This window comes from Phaethon lepturus, unplaced genomic scaffold (assembly GCF_000687285.1).
Source record: "Phaethon lepturus isolate BGI_N335 unplaced genomic scaffold, ASM68728v1 scaffold2851, whole genome shotgun sequence".
NCBI classification, from domain to species: Eukaryota; Metazoa; Chordata; class Aves; order Phaethontiformes; family Phaethontidae; genus Phaethon; species Phaethon lepturus.
This window is the reverse complement of record NW_010515377.1, coordinates 42,591-60,453: the sequence shown is the minus strand read 5'-3', so window position 1 is coordinate 60,453 and position 17,863 is coordinate 42,591. Positions and strand designations below refer to the sequence as shown.

The following is a 17,863-nucleotide window of genomic DNA, read 5'->3' as shown; positions in this document are numbered from 1 at the left end:
TAGATTGAAAAAATACAGACACAAGTATTAAGATTCAAATTAAATTTTTAATTTTAATTGTACTAAAATTGTTATGATGCAAGTGCTTTTTGCTCTCTCCTTGGGCTGTGGGGTTTTTGGTTTTGTAGGAGATTGATTTTGTTTTTTGCTTCTGGTGCAGCATTTTTCATCATTCTAAATGCAGTCTTGTTCACATTTCTTACTTCAGTAGTGCTGTTTGCTTATTTTTGCATTGTGATCGTATTTTGTCAATTTTCTTCTATGATGGGCTGAATAGAATAAAAGGATTTATGAATACTCTAAAAAGTGTCAATGCTAATTGTCAAACCAAAACTGACTGTGGGCCTTTTTTTTATCTTTATCCTTTTTTTTTTTTTTTTTTTTTGAGAATAAAGACCAGTTTCTTCACGATGAAGTTTCATCTTCAGTGTCACAACTTGCAACAAAGGTAAATACTCGTTCTTTGGAAGTGTATCATTTTTTATATCATATATATTTCAGTCAATGTATGTTAGGATGTTACCTGTTTTTCATGTACAGCCTAATGAAAGAGGATAATTATGTACTTCATTGATTATTTTTCTAATTACTTACAATCCTTGGTCATGGGGTTCTCATTGAAGTAATATTAGCAGTGCAGTATTAGTTAGAAAGCTGCCTTCTTTCCTTTCATTATTGGGGGAAAAAGGTATCTTAATTTTTTTTCTTCCACGTGATAGATATTAAAACACAAAATGAAAAGAAACAGCCACAGGAATAACTGAACTGAAGTCTAAGGAAGCACTAATTATTAGCTGTAACAGGCAATGAAAGCATGAGAAGTAGAAGGGTTTGGGGGTTTTTATTCCATTATAGGTAGCTTATCTGTCTCTCTGACCACAAGAGGTTAAGGATTTTATCTCATGTCTCTTTCAGAAAAGAAAAGTAGGCAGACAAGTTAATTTTTTTTTACCTTGATACGTGTCCAAGAATTTTTTTTAATGTTCTTAAAATACATTAGTAAAAGATGAAAGAACTGGAAGTTGCTATGATATGCTAGAGCTTGTTTTGAAATTCCATAGGTATAGAGAAAAACATTTAAAAATAGTTTCATTAGTGTAATAGAATACTTTACATTAATATGTATATATAAAGTGAACATCTGCCTCTTACTTCTTTTTGTTCTACTTCAGATGCAGCATGATTTTCACTGAAAATAGAAGTCAGATTGTACTAGACCATTTTCTACTTTTTAGAAGAAATTTATTCCTTTTTACGAAAATATAAGCTACTGTTTATTTTATGCCAGATGATGAAGGTTTAAGAAAAGAATCTTAAAATTAATTTGTTTTATATTTTAGCTTTTTTGCCCCTTATTTAGTCATTCAGGGAGGCTTTCTAAATGTGTGTTTTGACTTAAAAAAAAAAAGTCACCAGGCAAAACACTGAAGTGCAGTATTTTCATGTTTTAAAGTAAAACCTTCTTGTCTTAAAAATGTATTCACAAAAAAATCACCTTATCCTTCTCATCTTCCCTTTCTTTATTGTTGTTTCTGAAAGTGCCTCTGTATTTTATTTGGTTTTTCTGTCATGTTAGAAGCTGTCAGTACAGAGATATTCCAGAAGCTCCAAAATCTTTAATATGTTAATAAAAGTCTGGTGAATTGTATGTATGGCCTTTTCAGTATGCACGTCATGAATAAAACAGTCTCCATGTTGAAGCAGTATGAAGAACAACAAAGTCCTTGAAGCAAAAGGCAGTGGATGAAGGGTATGTCTGCCCTTAGGGAGATAGCCTTCATGGTCTCTTAAAGCCTGAGTTTTAAGACAGTCCTAATGCCCAGTTGCAGAGGAAAGCCTTTGACCTAGGTTTGGAGATGCAAAAGTGGGAACTAGTCCTAATGGCTGGAGATGTAGGTTGGAAAATGGCCTACGTTTCTCCTCGTGCAGGAAGCTGCCCACTTAGCAGTGAGGACAGGCTAACTGCAATGCTGAATTTTTCTAGTTCCTTCTTCACAGCTCTCCTGCAAGGCAGGTGTAGCTGGTTAAAAAGCCTCATGACATCTCAAAGTGAGGAACTGTGAACCCTCTAGTGGTGCTCTGCAAAATGCAGAAATCTGGAACACATGTTCATGCCGTGCCTGGCCCTTCAGCCTCTGCAAAGCTAATGTTGGAGGGTCTCACCTGTGTGCTGAGGTTCTGAGTTAAAAGTACAGTGGAAACGTCATCTACAGTTGTTATTAGGCCACCTTTCAAAAAGAGACAAAGTATTTTGAGAACAAATCATTTTAATAATGAAGTTGGAGATGTTGGGACATTCTGGTAGGGCCAAATCCTGGAGTTTCAGTTCACACATGCCACAGAATAGAGTAACTGTTGGTCTGCACATTAGCAGTTGGTTAAGCTGAGAAATTCAGCCCCTAAAAGCTTTGCTATCTGGAAGACAAATTTGGGGGGAGGAGGTGTTCACTTTCTATTATTTGAGTTCTTGCATGTTATGAATAGGTTTCCTATAATGTGGGAACAATGCTTCTTTACTTAAAGCTGATTGGCATTTTTTATTATAAAACACTTAGTTGTAAATTTATTGAACTGTAAAGTACTTATATGGAAAATTCCATCTCTATCTTTTTATTTTAGGCTCATTTTTTTCAGAGGGAGGAGGGAGGGAAGCTGTAAAACAAACAATTTCTTCTTAGTCAAGGTTGAGAGGAAAATCCATTCTTTTTGTTTACGTTCATAAGAAATTTCTGCAATTGTTTTGTGGAGTGCCCCTACTTCACTGGAGGGTTTGATTCACCAGTTGTCAATCCTCTGTGAAAATACTTATGAAGGTCTGCTAAAACTTGGTCAAAATAAAAATTTCTGGAAATCTCATTTAATACATGCTGAGCAGCGACTTTTTAGGGATTAGCTGCTTAACTACACAATGCCATTGAACATGCTGATTCTTACTGCAGGTATACAGCAAGAATCCCCTGTAATTGCTCTTTTTGGTTGCTAAGACTCTTGTTATGTGGCTTCTTGTAGCCTGCAGAGAGTGACTGATACACTCCAGAGCCCTGCTGGCCAGGCAGTCGGGAAGTAGAGAAGTCTAGCCAGAATATATTGAAAGTACTGGTACCCACCCATAAAGCAGTACCATTTTAGAGTAAGAGTAATATTTGAACATACTTAAATCTCTTTTTTTGTAATCTAAACTGTTTGTCATGTACCTCTAACATAATGTCCCAAATCCTGGCTATTATTCTTTGACTTGATTGAATTTTGTGCCTTTTTTGCTCCCATAATAAGGTGTTGATATACATTAAACACATCCATCTGATGGCTGATTTTAACTGTTTTCAGTTAAATTTATACATAGTCTTCCTCTTTAGTATACGTTCATCTGTGTCTACATACTTCCTTTTTGCAAGGTACTTTTTAAATTTGCTTTTAGGACTGATCTACTTTTTTCAACTCTTAGTATTCCTGGTTTGCTACCTTTTAGCCTCCTTTTTCGTGAAGCTTCTTGCCCCCTAGTAGAGCTCTAATGGTGAACTATGTACCTTTGGCAGTAAAATTAACTGAAAATTCTTCTTAGTAATGCTAGTAGACTCTTTGATTCTTCATTTATACTCATTGCCCGATTAGCTACTATGGGAAGCTGAGTCATGTAAATCATCTGAATTTGTTGGTGTGGTGAAAAATAATATTCCTAAAGTCATTTTTCTGTAATAATACTTCGCGATTTTGTAGGAGACTTCCAGTTTAAGAGGTGCTGCCCCTTTCTGGGACACTTTATAAAGTTAACTGTCAGTAGATATTTGTTCCCTGTTTTATCTAAAGAAAGAAAAAATGTAGTCCCATATGCAATTTATATACAGGTGATTCACTTTGGTCAATATAGGTAACAAAGCAGTAAGCCTATACTGTAAGTGTTGAGTTTACAGAGTGAAGCTTAGGGGCTGAGTTTGGGGAAGCCATAATGTATGTACAAAGCTGTATGTATGGAAGAAAGTGAATATGTGACTGCAGCTTTCAGAGGGTGATTGAACTGATGTAGTAGTTTGTTGCTACAACAAAGGTTCTGTTGCCCCTAACTTCCGCATTCTTTGGTCACTGACTGACATCTTTTAGTGCGCTGATTCTTATCACTAACCCAAAAGAACACAAAAATGGAATGAGTTACATTTCTGCTAGCTTAGTAAATTGAACTGATTTTCCACAGCATCGTTCAGGTACAAAACCGTAGTGTAAGGAAGGCAGTATAAATGTGAGCAGGCAGAGGACTGGGTTGACCCTTTTCAGCAGCAGTGTCTGATAAACCAGATCTGCCACCTTGTGAGACTTCTCTCTGGGCGTCTGTCTGACAGATGGGCACTGCTACTGAAGCATCGACAAAGCAGAGGGGAGGGCAGCAAGGGGGAGAAAGAGCGGGCAGCTTAACTAGGGATACAGACTGCATTCTTTACATGCTGTTCTAGAAGCAACTACTTGTACTCCCAATTTCAGAAGATACGCTAATTAAATGGTACCTTTTTCATGGTGGAGAAAGAGTACTTCATAAGATGAAATTTCCTCTACTGAAGGGGAAGAATCTGTGTGCTGGGCTTGAATTCTTTAGAAACCTGTTGGGACAGACAACGGTGATGGTTTTTCAGTAGTCTGACAGTTGATGGATTAATATCTATAATTAATATCTATATGTAATTTCACTCTACTGATCCTTCTAGGGCGTTGTGCTGCACAGATTTTCACAATGGAAAATGGAAGATATGGGAGAAACTTTATTAATGGCGGTTCTGATTGATAGGCATCCTCTATGCTCTGATAGTCAAACTGGTATGAGACCAGTCTATAATCCTCCTTCACACAATACTGAAATGGCATCTTGAGAAGTTTCTGCTTTGTTTCTCATTGTCACTTTTTGAAAAATAGTAGACTGCAGCATCCAACCTGGTCCTCTAAAGGTTTTGACTTTCTAACATCTGATGTTACAATTCTAGTCCTTTTCTTAGCAGCCTCTTATGGGCATTTCACTTGATTTTTTTTTTTTTTTTCAACCAGGAGTTTTAACTATATACCTGGTTCTATTCTAGCGGTATCAATCAGCTTTGATTTTCAAAGATCACCTCCTCCAAGCTCAAGAATAGCCCAGCCCATCAAGCAGAAAAAGAACCAAAGGTGGCAGGAGGCCTATCTACAAGAACAAGATGTTCCTGAAAAAACTCTAACACAAAAAGGAAGCATACAGGAGGTGAAAACCAGGGTCGAATGACCTGGGGGGAATACAGACACACTCTTTGAGCATGAAGGGATAGGGTTAGGAAAGATGAAGCCCACCTAGAGTTAAATCTGGTGAGGAAAATTTAGAGCAACAAGAAAAGTTTCTGCATGTACACCAGCAGCAGGGAGGGTGTGAATAAGATGGAGTCTGACTCTTCTTGGTGAATAAGCAAGAGGCAATGGGCACAAATTGAAACAGAAGAAATACCATTTAAACATAAGAGTAAACATTTGCACCATGAGGGTGGTCAAGCCCTGGAACAGATTGCCCAGAGAGGTTGTGGATTCTCCAGTTGTGGAGATACTCAAAACCCAGCTGTACATGATCCTTGGCAATTTGCTCAAGCTGACCCAGCTTTGAGCAGTGTGGTTGGACTAGATGGTCTCCAGAGGTCCCTTCCAGCTGTAAAGGCTGTGTGATTCTGTGCACTTTGGATGCTGAATTACTTCTTTTTCCACTGACACATGAAAAAATACTTTAAAGGTTTGAGAATACAATCTAGTCAGTTATGTATATAAACTTTTTTTTAAACTTTTAGGAGTAGTACTTTTGAGTTTTCTATAGACAGTTACATCATAAAAATGAAATACAGACCTTCTGCAAGTGCCTTGGTGCTTTAAGACCATATTAGTACTGTATTTTCGTACTTGGCATAACTTCAATCTTTTTACATAAAATAAGTCTCCGGTGTGGTGAGGAGCCAGCTTACCAAAGTGTCATCTCGTCTTTACTTACTGACTTTCCTTTGACATCCATGGCAAGGAAACTAGTTGTTCTGGGACCTGGGTCTTTCTCCCCGTGCTCTGTGAGAAATTCCCAGCTAGTTCAGAGGCTGATCCATCTAGTCTGGCAGTCTGTCTTTGTGGCAGTGGGACATGCTGTTCATTTAATATGCTGTAGGCTTTGTGCAATGAGTTTTATTACATGTTAGCAAAATATGGTCTACTTGGACATTGACGCTCTTATGTAGATGTTTCCTTTGGAAACCCCAAATAAGGAAGAGGTGAAAATATGTCTTAAAGGTTTAGTGTACGTTTCCCCTGAGGACTAGTTGAGAGAAGAATAAATCAGTTAGAATATGCCACACGGTTATTACCCTTGTATGTACCTACCAAATGCCATGGATCCATTGTGGGAGTACGTGTTTATGAAAACACTGAAGGAATGGTAGAACGTGTACATAGGTGCCGATTCACAAACAGGTAGAAAGAATGTGGAGTTTGTAAATTTTTATCTGGAGACTTGCACACTCTATCTGCTTGACATTGCATAGAACTTTTCTAACAATTGTTCTTAAAGATATATGTAAATCAGAATTGGGCCTAGTAAAATGAAATTTTAAAATATACAAAGTTAAAGATATGGAAAACTTGTGGCTAGATACTAACAGGATTTTGTCATTAAATGGTTTTCGTGAGGGTTTTTTGGGTTGGTGTTTTTTTTTGGTTTGTTTGTTGGGTTGGTTTGTTTGTTTGTCTTGAGGATTGCTTGGATCTCCAAAACAATGCAGCAAAAGTTGGAGTTCTGTCAGTGAAGTATGTATGATGTTCTAGATTAAAAGAAGGTATATGTGTAGGTACATTTTTTTTTTTACATTGAATGTGTGTGTATAAATGCTTATCTTGAATTAGTCTTTCATCAATGCCATTTTTTAAAGGCACATATAATTTAAGTTAAGCTAGTTCTCTGTCTCTGTATTAAATTGCTATGTGAAAATGGGTAACAAGGTGGATTTGTGGTGGTTTTTTTTTAATCTGCAGATTTGTTATGTGGCATTGGCTTAATGAAACACTGTTAGTGAAGAAAGACAAACTTATATATAAATGGGATCACTGAGGTATATCAGGGTCTTTTTTCGGTTTAAAGGCCTAAAGGATTAAGGCAGTAAGAGTTATTAAGTGCTACTTTTAGTTATGGGTTTGCCTATGGTAGCAAAGAAAGGTTCCTTCCCCAATTATAGAATCATAGAATGGTTAGGGTTGGAAGGGACCTTTAAGGTCATCTAGTCCAACCCCCCTGCAATGAGCAGGGACATCTTCAACTAGATCAGGTTGCTCAGAGCCCCGTCCAACCTGACCTGGAATGTTTCCAGGGATGGGGCATCTACCACCTCTCTGGTCAACCTGGGCCAGTGTTTCACCACCCTCACGGTAAAGAATTTCTTCCTTCTATCTAGTATAAATGTACCCTGTTTTAGTTTAAAGCCGTTACCCTTTGTCCTATCACAACACGACCTGGTAAAAAGTCCATCCCCATCTTTCTTATAGGCCCTCTGAAGCACTGGAAGGCTGAAATAAGGTCTTATCTTCTCCAGGCTGAACAACCCAACTCTCTTAGCCTGTCCTCACAGGAGAGGTGTTCCATCCCTCCGACCATTTCTGTGGCCCTCCTCTGGACCCGTTCCAACAGTTCCATGTCTTTTCCTGTGCTGAGGGTTCCAGAGCTGGATGCAGGACTGCAGGTGGGGTCTCACCAGAGCAGAGAAGAAGGGTAGAATCACCTCCCTCAACCTGCTGGTCATGCTTCTTTGGATGCAGCCCAGGAGATGGTTGGCTTTCTGGGCTATGAGCACACACTGCCATCTGATGTCCAGCTTTTCATCTACCAGTACCCTCAAGTCCTTCTCTGTAGGGCTGCTCTCAATCCTTTCATCCCTCAGCCTGTGTTGGTCCCAGGGGTTGCCCCGACCCAGGAGCAGGACCCTGCACTTGGCCTTGTTGAACCTCATGGTGTTCACACAGGCCCATTCCTCAAGCTTGCCCACGTCCCTCTGGATGGCATCCTGTCCCTCAGGTGTGTAAACTGTACCACTCAGCTCGGTGTCATCTGTAAACTGGCTGAGGATGCACTTGATCCCACTGTCTATGGCATTGATGAAGTTATTAAACAGTACTGGTCCCAACATGGACCCCTGAGGGACACCAGTTGTCACCAATTTCAGTCTGGATGTTGAGCCGTTGATCCCTACCCTCTGGATACAACCATCCAACCAATTCCTCATCCGCCCAACAGTCCACCCATCAAATCCATGTCTCTCTAATTTAGAGAGAAGGATGTTGTGGGGGACCATGTCAAAGGCCTTACAGAAGTCCAGATAGATGACATCCATAGCTCTTCCCTTCTCCACTGATGTGGTTGATTTGGTTACTCCATTGTAGAAGGCTACTAAGTTGGTCAGGCAGGACTTGCCCTTGGTGAAGCTGTGCTGGCTGTCTCGAATCACTTGCCTGTCCTCCATGTGCCTTTAGCACAGCTTCTAGGAGGATCTGTTTCATGGTCTTCCCAGGCACAGAGATGAAGCTGACAGGTTGGTAGTTCCCAGGGTCCTCCTTGCCACCTTTCTTTAAAATGCGTGCAAAGTTTCCCTTTTTCCAGTCAGTGGGGACTTCACCTGACTGCCAGGACTTTTTAAATATCATGGAGAGTGGCTTGGCAACTAGATCAGCCAATTCCCCCAGGACTCTGGGATGCATCTCGTCAGGTCCCATCAACTTGTGTATGTTCCGGTTCCTCAGGTGGTCTCGAACCTGATCTTCTCTTACAGTGGGAGGCACTTTGCTCCTCCAGTCCCCGTCTTGCAGTCCATCCACTCGAGAGGTGTGGGAAGAGAGACTGCCAGTGAAGACTGAGGCAAAGAAGTCATTCACTACCTCAATCTTCTCATCTGTTGTTACCAGTCTGCCTGTCTTTTTCATCAAGGGGGGTATGCTTTCTTTGGTCCTCCTTGCTACCCTTTTTAAAGATGGGTGCAATGTTTCCCTTTTTCCAGTCTCCAGGGACTTCACCTGACTGCCAGGACTTTTCAGATACCATGGAGAGTGGCCTGGCAACAACATCAGCCAATTCCCTCAGTGCTCTGGGATGCATCTCGTCAGGTCCCATAGACTTGTGCATGTTCAGGTTTCTCAGGCGGTCTCAAACCTGATCTTCTCTTACAGTGGGAGGGACTTTGCTCCTCCAGTCCCTGTCTTGCAGGGCAACCCCTTGAGAGGTGTGGGAAGAGAGACTGATAGTGAAGACTGAGGCAAAGAAGTCGTCGAGTACCTCAGCCTTCTCCTCGTCCGTTGTTACCAGTCTGCCAGTCTTGCTCATCAGGTGGGGTACGCTTTCTTTGACCTTCCTTTTCTGGCTGACATACCAATAGAAGCCCTTCCTATTATTCTTTGCAGCCCTTGCCAAGTTCAGCTCCAGCCACACCTTGGCCTTCCTGACCCCATCCCTACACAACTGGGCAATGTCCCTGTACTCATCCCAGGATATCTGTCCCCACTTCCACTGCCTGTGCATTTCCTTCTTGCCCTTTAGTTTATCATCAGGTCTCCACTCAGCCATGCCGGCCTCTTGCCTTCCTTTCCCAATTTCTTACACCTGGGGATCGAGAGCTCTCACACTCTCTGGGAAGCATCCTTAAAGATCTGCCAGCTCTGTTCTGCTCCCTTGTCTCTTAAGCACAGTTTCCCAGGGGGTCCTCTTGACTAACTAACTCCCTGAAGAGCTGGAAGTTTGCTTTCCTAAAATCCAGGGTCCTGACTTTACTCTTCACCTGCCCCATGTCCCTCAGAACTGCGAAATCCACCAGTGCATGATCACTACAGCCCAGGCTACCTCCAATCTTGATGTCACCAATTAGCTCACATGCGTTGGTGACCAACAGGTCCAGTATGGCATCCCCTCTGGTAGGACTGTATATTTCCTGGCACAGGAAGTTGTCCTCCATGCACTCCAGGAGTCTCCTGGATTGCCTAGAGCTCACCGTGCTACTTTTCCAGCAGATGTTGGGGTGGTTGAAGTCCCCCAGCAGGACAAGAGCCTGTGAGCACAATGCTACCTGTAGCTCGACTGAGAAGACTTTGTCAATAGACTTCCCTTGATCGCATGGCCTGTAGTGGACATCAACCACAAGGCTCCCTTTGTTGCCTCGGTCCCTGATTCTTACTCATAAGCTTTCGACCTGCTTATGGCTGTTCCTCAGAGACAGCTCTTCACACTCCAGCCATTTCAAGGCTAATCCACTTCAGTGGCTCTTCAAGCCATTTCTTTACAGGGATTATGTATAGCAAGGTATCTTCTGCAGCTTGTCTGGTTTTGCTTTATACTATCACCAGTCTTCTATGAGATGGGTATGGTGAGTCTGCCACAGGGATGCAAGCTTGAAGTTAGCTGTCTGCATATTTTTAACACACTTAAAAATAGAAGGTGTATGTTTAAATTAAACATGAGAGTTTGCTTATTATAATCTGTACTCACTTTATTCTCATAGTGGGAAAAAATATATATAGAAGCTGTTGCTTTTCTTGTGAAGCCATGAGGAATGCTGTGGTTTATGGTAAGATTAGGCGTGGGTTTAGGAAGAGGAGAGCAGAGCAGTTGTGGTGATAAAGCCTGGGTTGTGGTGAACCTGTCTCTCCTGTACCTGGTCTGTCCATATCCCATGAACGATTGGTGAAAATTGCTCTGGGCTTGCTCAGCCTTCCCTCTTCAGAGTTCTCCAGAGCTTTGCCCTAAGCTGGATCTATGTACCTAACCAAAGTGGAAAGGAGTGGTAGGAAAGTCTAGGTTAGACCTTCCTCCTGTTCCTAAAATGGACTTGCTATGTCTCCTTAGTTGGAGTAGCTGAGGCGGTTCAGATGTGAGTAGGGAAGGTAGGTGGGAAGTGAAGGTGTAGGAGATGGTGGAGTAGGAGAACAAGAGATGGAAATATTCCATGACTAATGTGCGATAACAAGGGCACGTAGGTGATTGTTTCACATATATGTTTTAAGGTCTATGTGGACGTACCAGTTATAAACTGTAATCAATTCAAACATGAACATCAAATTGATACTAATTTGCACCGATGAGTTCTGCAAAAAGGATGAAGCATAATAACAGGTGATGAATTAGCCTTCACTCATGTTGATGACTACACTTCTGTTTTGATTGTTTATTATACTTCATAATGTATTGTTGTATTTTTTAATGTAATCAAATAACACTGATAGACTGTCACTCTGCCATTCTTTCTAGAACCTGCGAGAAAGAACAGCAACTTTCATATTCTGTGCTCAGCACGCATGTGTGCATTTCTGTTAGAGTCCCCATCTAAACATCAAAATAACTGCTGTCAAAATAAAAATAACCAATACTTACTTTTTTTTTTTTTTTTTGCTTCAGGCAAGGGGGAATAAAACTTTTAATAATGTTGAAAAAATAAATTATGCTACATGTTTAATGGTGACAGTAAATTTAGATGGCACACTGTAATGCACCAGTGCCACGTGTTGCATTTCACTGGTGAGCCAATGCTTTCACCCTTTTTGCTCTCAGGGCCACAAGAAATAGTTTTGGTGAGCTAAAAATAGGAACAATGAGTACAAAGCAGGTTAAATGTTAAGTGTTTTGTAATTCAGCTGCTTGTCCTGTCTCTTGTGGCCCCTTCTAGCAATGACTGTGTCGTTTCATTTCTGTCTGCTGAAGCCCCTTAGACTGTTTCCTAACTCTTCTTACTGTGATGCACCAAAAAGAAGCCAGCAGCTCCTGCCTGCAGAAGAGCATCCAGGAGTGCAGCTATCTTCACTGGCATCACTTGCCAGCCTCTGCAAACCGACAAGTGCAGGAAAGAGCTCTTGCTGCAGTAGCCCAACCTGCTCTTTTTCAAAACGCAGCCATCCTCTGCGGGCTGTATAGAGCCGCTGCGCTCCCGGCCGCACAGCGTGCGGGAGGTAGGACTGTTGCTGCCTATCAGCCACCCAGAGTCAGCACTGGCAGCCATACTGCCTGCTTTTAAGTCTGTAATTCACATTTCTGAGGATGTTTGCTTCTCTCTGTAGGTTCAAGGTGCAAGTTTCCGGGGTTGGAAGGAAGTGACATCTATGTTCAATAAAGATGATGAACAGCAATTGCTAGCAGGGTGCAAGTCTCCAAAATCCAAAGGGTGAGTAAAACCAATTGGTCTATCTGCTATTAAAACACACAAACTGTAACAGAAAATAGCTGTGCAAAGTAGTGAAGGTAGACGCTGAGAAGCAGCAGTGTTCAACTCCTGGACGTTAAATCACAGAGAAAGGTTTATGTGCGTTTCAAAATTACGTGTATGCTTATCTTACAATGAATAAGGCATGCTGTGTTGGGAAAGGACGGATATTGTCGACAACCTTTTTAGGTCTGTTGGGAAGAAAAGGGAATTTAGCTGGATAATAATTTTTTACTGTAGAAAAGGAGTAAAGATTTCTGAGCAAAAGGGTCATTCCCCCTCTCCCCCTTTCCTCTTAAGGATTAATTATGGTTAAGTTTACAAATTCCTTTTTTTACATGCTTTACTTTCTCTTTTGAAACCTTTTCAACACCTAAAAAGGTTAAGTGGAGTAGCTATACAGGTATCTGCAAGTCGTCGCTGTCGGAGCTGAGGTGTTTAATCGGAACAGTTCTGTTGCTGGTAGGGTTAGAGATGTTCTCTGAACAGAGCAGACCTCTTCCCAGGACAGACTATTTTGCTGTTACAAGTGTAGGCTTCACCTACATCTGCTACCTAATTACCTTGGTTACGAACAGGAAGAAATGTGCCACCTATCAGTATAGCTGTTCCAGCCAAATATTAGCTTTGATAAGACTTGCTGTAGTATGTTTTGTTTCCAGTGTACTTTGGAAAATATGTATTTTAGTATGCAAGTGTATATAAGGCATGTGGGGGGGTGTGTGTTTATATATATAAACAAATTAGAATATAAATACATACATTTTCATTTCCGTTTGAACCTGTTCAGTAAAACTTTCCAGAAGTTCCTAGCTACTGTCCCCGTACAATTTTATGGGTGTTACTAAGATGCTAGGTTGCTTTAATGATCCTCTGCAATTGATGCTGAATGAAAGAATCAAGTAGCCCAGTGAAGAGAGAGGAAGTACAAAAACAGAGTTTTGCTTTTTCTTTCATAGTATGAAAGCTATTTTAGCATTACTATGAAAACTGCCTGTAATTTAAGTTTGGGGGTATTCTCCTATGACTGTAAGCCACAATTTTTACTTTACTTTTAAGAAACACACAACTTCTCAAGTGCGCCACTCATGAAATATGAGAAAAGTGTTCGGAGTCTGTGACTGGCTTTAGCAAGATGAAAATTCTGAATAATCATAAATTCAAAATTCAGTAAAGGAAAAGTCCTTTTAAAGGTATTAGTTCAGTTGCTTCTATTTAAATATGATAGTGTCAAGCTTTCATTAATGGAAAAAAGCTCTTTTAATACAAATAGTAAAAAAAATTCAATGGTGGTTTTATCTGTGGCTAAGGAATTTGTATGCTACTAGGAGATAATGTTTTCAAGTAGCTACTTAGCTCATTGAACCCTGAAGGTTGTGCGTTTCACCACTGCTATTGAGCCTTTCCTTGTGGTCCGTTATTTGATTACATACATAATGCTGTATATTTGACATTCTGTATTTTAAATACTCTACATTATGAATATGAAACAATTCAGATTGAGAGTTCTTAATGAGATAAGAAATATAATAATATGAGTAGCCTTTCAAATGTCTATTTGAGAGAGGAACAAAGATTGTTTTTTCTTGGTTTTGGGAGAGGAATTTTGGGAGTTCTTGCCAGAAATATGAAACAGCTGTTTTAAAAATATTGTGCAGATCTTTATGGAAAAAAATGCTGGTATCTTTAAAGTCCTAATACGGTGCACATCAGATATTTTAGGTTATAAGGTTTAACTGGCAAGGTGATAACAGGTTTATGAAACTGAGGAACACAGTGAGTGAGTGTTAAAAGCTGGTGGTAGACAAAACTTTTTCATATTCCTTCTACTCTACTAGCTCTGGGGTTTCCTTTCAGGGTTTTTTTTTTGTTAAAGTCCTAAATTGTTCTAATGCATACTAAAACACTTCATACATTTCCAGAGGCAGTTCTGTGTAATTCACCAGGGGGTGGGTGGGGGGGTGTAAGTTCTTTTATAATAGGAAATGGCCATACTCAGTCCACTTCTGATTTATCACTGTAAGATTCTACTGTGTTTAGGCTTACATGTATACGAGGCTGTTTTTCCTGAAGTTGACAGAATAGGCTAGACTAGACTAAAATAGAATGACTATTACATGCATTGTTAAATGGAGAAATTAATCACCTCATCATTGTTATTTTCTAGAACAAACCTAAAGTTAAAGGAAGAGATGAAGTCTGAAAAGAAGCCAGGTTTTTGGGACAGTTTGGTGATAAAGCAGAATGTCCAATCGAGGAAACCAGATGAGATTGAGGGATGGGAACCACCACAGATTACCGCTGCTGACTCTACCAGTGATGCAGCAACTACTTTAAGTGACTATACAGCCTGGTCAGGCTGGGAGGATGAAACCAAAGGCTCGACAAAATACACAAACCTGGCCAGCTCAGGAAACAGTTCCAGGTGGAGTATCAAATCGGCTGGAAAGCTGGTTAGTATTAGACGTCAAAGCAAAGGTAACCTTACTGACAACTGGGAGGAACTAGAATGATACTGGTAATGTGAAATACTTTATAGATAAGAAGAGAAAGGTTCCATGATTTACTCGTATGTTCAAACCAAAATCAAACCTGCTCAATATTGCACCTTTATACAGTACTTTGTTTTATTCAGATTGTTACAAATTTTTGCTCACCTGATAGTAAATTTTCTTATTACATTGTTAAATAGCTATGTTTTCCACACTGAAAAAAAAAGTAGAGAATCTATTTTGTGCCTATATTTCACATTCAGACTCTGCAGTATGTTGGATTGTTGGTTTTACCAAAAAAAAAAAATGTAATTCCTTAGTGAATGTATACACTGGTTGTAAATTTGACTGCCTTATGTAGGAACTTCCACTAGCTTGAGGTCCTGGTTTTTTTCTGGTATCTGAGGGCCACTCAAAATTTTAGTTTTGATGCTGTCCCTTTTTAACTAAGAATACTGATCTGTCGCTTGCAGGGAGAATGCTTATACTTAGTAGACTGTTGTCCAAATCTTCAGCCTCAGCATATGCTTCAGCTTGTGCACACAAGATGCTCAACTGTTACAATGTGCTATACTGTGTATGAAATGGGAAAATACTATTCTAATGTAATTCCTTCCATCACAGGAACTTCACCAGTAGTTGGGTCAAATGGGTCTTCCAGATGTTGTTTTTTTGTTGTTTGCTTTTTTTATTTTTTTATTGAACCTTGTTTGGCAAAGCTAAGCTTCTCAGTTTTTTAAGATGCATGTTATGCCAAAAATAAAAATGATTGAAAATTTGGAAAGCAGCAGTGAGTAGAGTTTAAGGAGATCTCAATATTCAGTATCCATAGTCCTGAATCTAGGGATAAATTGCTGCTTGTGGAAGGGCAAATGTTTCCATTCCTTGTTCTACAAACAACTTTTTTGTTTTGTACTGTGTAGTTCCTTCCCCCCTGCCCCATAAGCAGTGACTGAATTCTACTCTGGCATTTTCAGGGTAACTGAGTAACTGAGCCATTACAAGTATGTGCATGCACACAATTTCTGAAGCATTTTTGTTATAAAGCTCTGTCTTATTAGCTACTGATATTTTAATTTTTCATAAAAGAAGGTGAAGTGTTAAATTTGAGATTTGAAATGTATCTAGGAATACTAAAAGTGCCTCTTTCTAGCGTATTGTCTCTCAGTAGTAGTGTGGCCAATGTCAGATCCAAAGCTGGTTTCCGTTTTGTTTATATGACCTATATAAATACTACTTTAACATTCATGGAAAAAAAAATCAAACCAAAAGTTTCATAAAAAAATGAACAGTAGGCCTCTTCTCTCCTGAGTGTTAAACTGGTAAAACAGAACAGAAAACTTGTTGACTGCCTCTCAATAAGGCCAGTACAGTTGGAAGATCAAGTTAGCATTTGGGAGAAAATCAGCATTTTTAAGAAAGCATATGCCTTTTATATAATGGATGTCTTGTAAACATGTTTTTGCAAAAAGCTTACGCTGACAAAAAAGGATGCATGCAATTTTCTTCTAAGCTTGTACCTTCTGTTATTGCCACATTACTCCTTTCTCAGCTCTCTCTTTCTCCTCTCTCTTCCAACTCATGTATAGTTTTCTGGCTTACAGTTCCTGCATAGCTATTTTTTGGAGATTCCTGTTGAGATGTCCCCAGAGGGAAACTGTAGAAAAATGGTTTTGTTTTTTTCCGTGTTATAATGGGATGTTAAAAGACAACGTTCTTAGGTTTATATAAAAGAACATCAGTGTTTTATGCTACAAAACAGGATCTTGTAACTGGCAAATATATTTGTAAAATGGCATTATATATTAAAAAAATACTAATAGAGGAGAAAGGGTTAGCATTTATATCGCATCATTTAGTCTGTGAGTAAACTCTGTATTTGCCTTTGGCAAGTACGTATGCTGAGGTTAACGATAGGAAAGAATGAGTATTCTTGGGTAAAGTATGCTGCATTTTATAGTTTATGGAATACCCTCTAAGGCATGAGCTAGTATTTAGGTTGGTTGCTGGTGCTGACCTAAAAGAACCGAAAAAGATCTCCTAGCAGCCCTCAATATTTTGCTCTCAAAGATGGGCTGAGAACTTTTAATTTCCCTCCTGAAGAAACTATTTATACTGTGACCAGTAAAGGTTTTGCCTTGCACATTATACTGTCAAGTGCCTGTTTCTCACCTTGATGATGTGTTTGATGCACAGCTTAACTGCAACGTTTTTCAATTTGTTTTTAAATGTATGAGAAAGAATATGCTTACAAAGCTGAAGCCTCTTATAAAACAAAATTGCATCCATGTGGGAAACTGAGATATGTAAACTCAAGCTTTAACTCCTGGTGATGAAAGTTCTGGTGTGCTTTTCAAGTGGTATTTCCTCAAAAATAAACACCCTAAGGATGAACATTGTTCAATTTAATATAATTTATTATTATGCTTTAATAATGTATTTGTCTTTTGAGAACTCACTGATGTGAGCTTTTCTTCTCTTACGTTTATAAACTTGTCTGAATTTTCAGAACGGGGTCCTCTTTTCTTTTACCTTCTTTAGATGCTTAACTACATTATACATTTATGGGCTTAAGCTATACACAGCTCCATATGTGGAATAAGTGTAGAATATGTCCCTTAATATTTGTTTTGAAATTGCATTTCAATCTATGTAAAACGGTTTAGAAGAAGGTAGCATTAAGATTGTATGATAAGATTGCACAAAATAAAATATAGTTTATATTGCTTTCTCGTAGCCAATCTGCATGATTGTTGGCGTGGTTTTAACGGGAATTAAAAGCTTCATGTGGCTGTAACTAGTCACTTAACTCTAAGCAAAGTTCTTTCTGAGTATTTTTATTTATTAGCATCATTTGCAGAAAGAAAAATAGTATTTTCCATATGAATAAAGATTTAGTTTGAACTGAAATGCCTTATTCTTTGAATATTTTTTTTGTCCCATTTTTATTTGTCATATGAGTTTGTTTACATCTGTGTGGACATTACTTGCATCTTTGTAGTATATGGCCAAGGAAGCAATAGCTGTGTTTGTCCAAACTCAGAAGCTGCAGCGTCTGAGATTTAAAGCATCACCCATTGCTTTCACAGTGGGAAGAATTCATTGGATTTGACAAAGTGCAAGTGTTTTGTTTTACTGGTATTTATTGATTTAAGCATTTATTTATTTTTT

General features: G+C 39.4%; 1 protein-coding gene across 1 annotated transcript; it reads left to right on the top strand.

Annotated features, from left to right (window-relative positions):
- The first annotated feature begins 290 nt into the window (after window positions 1-290).
- Window positions 291-14,812, top strand: TDRP (testis development related protein). Its single transcript, XM_010295738.1, is given in 4 exon segments — window positions 291-354; window positions 357-448; window positions 12,058-12,161; window positions 14,368-14,812. Coding segments are annotated over 4 exon segments (606 nt in total). The 3' UTR covers window positions 14,714-14,812.
- The last annotated feature ends 3,051 nt before the right edge of the window (window positions 14,813-17,863 follow it).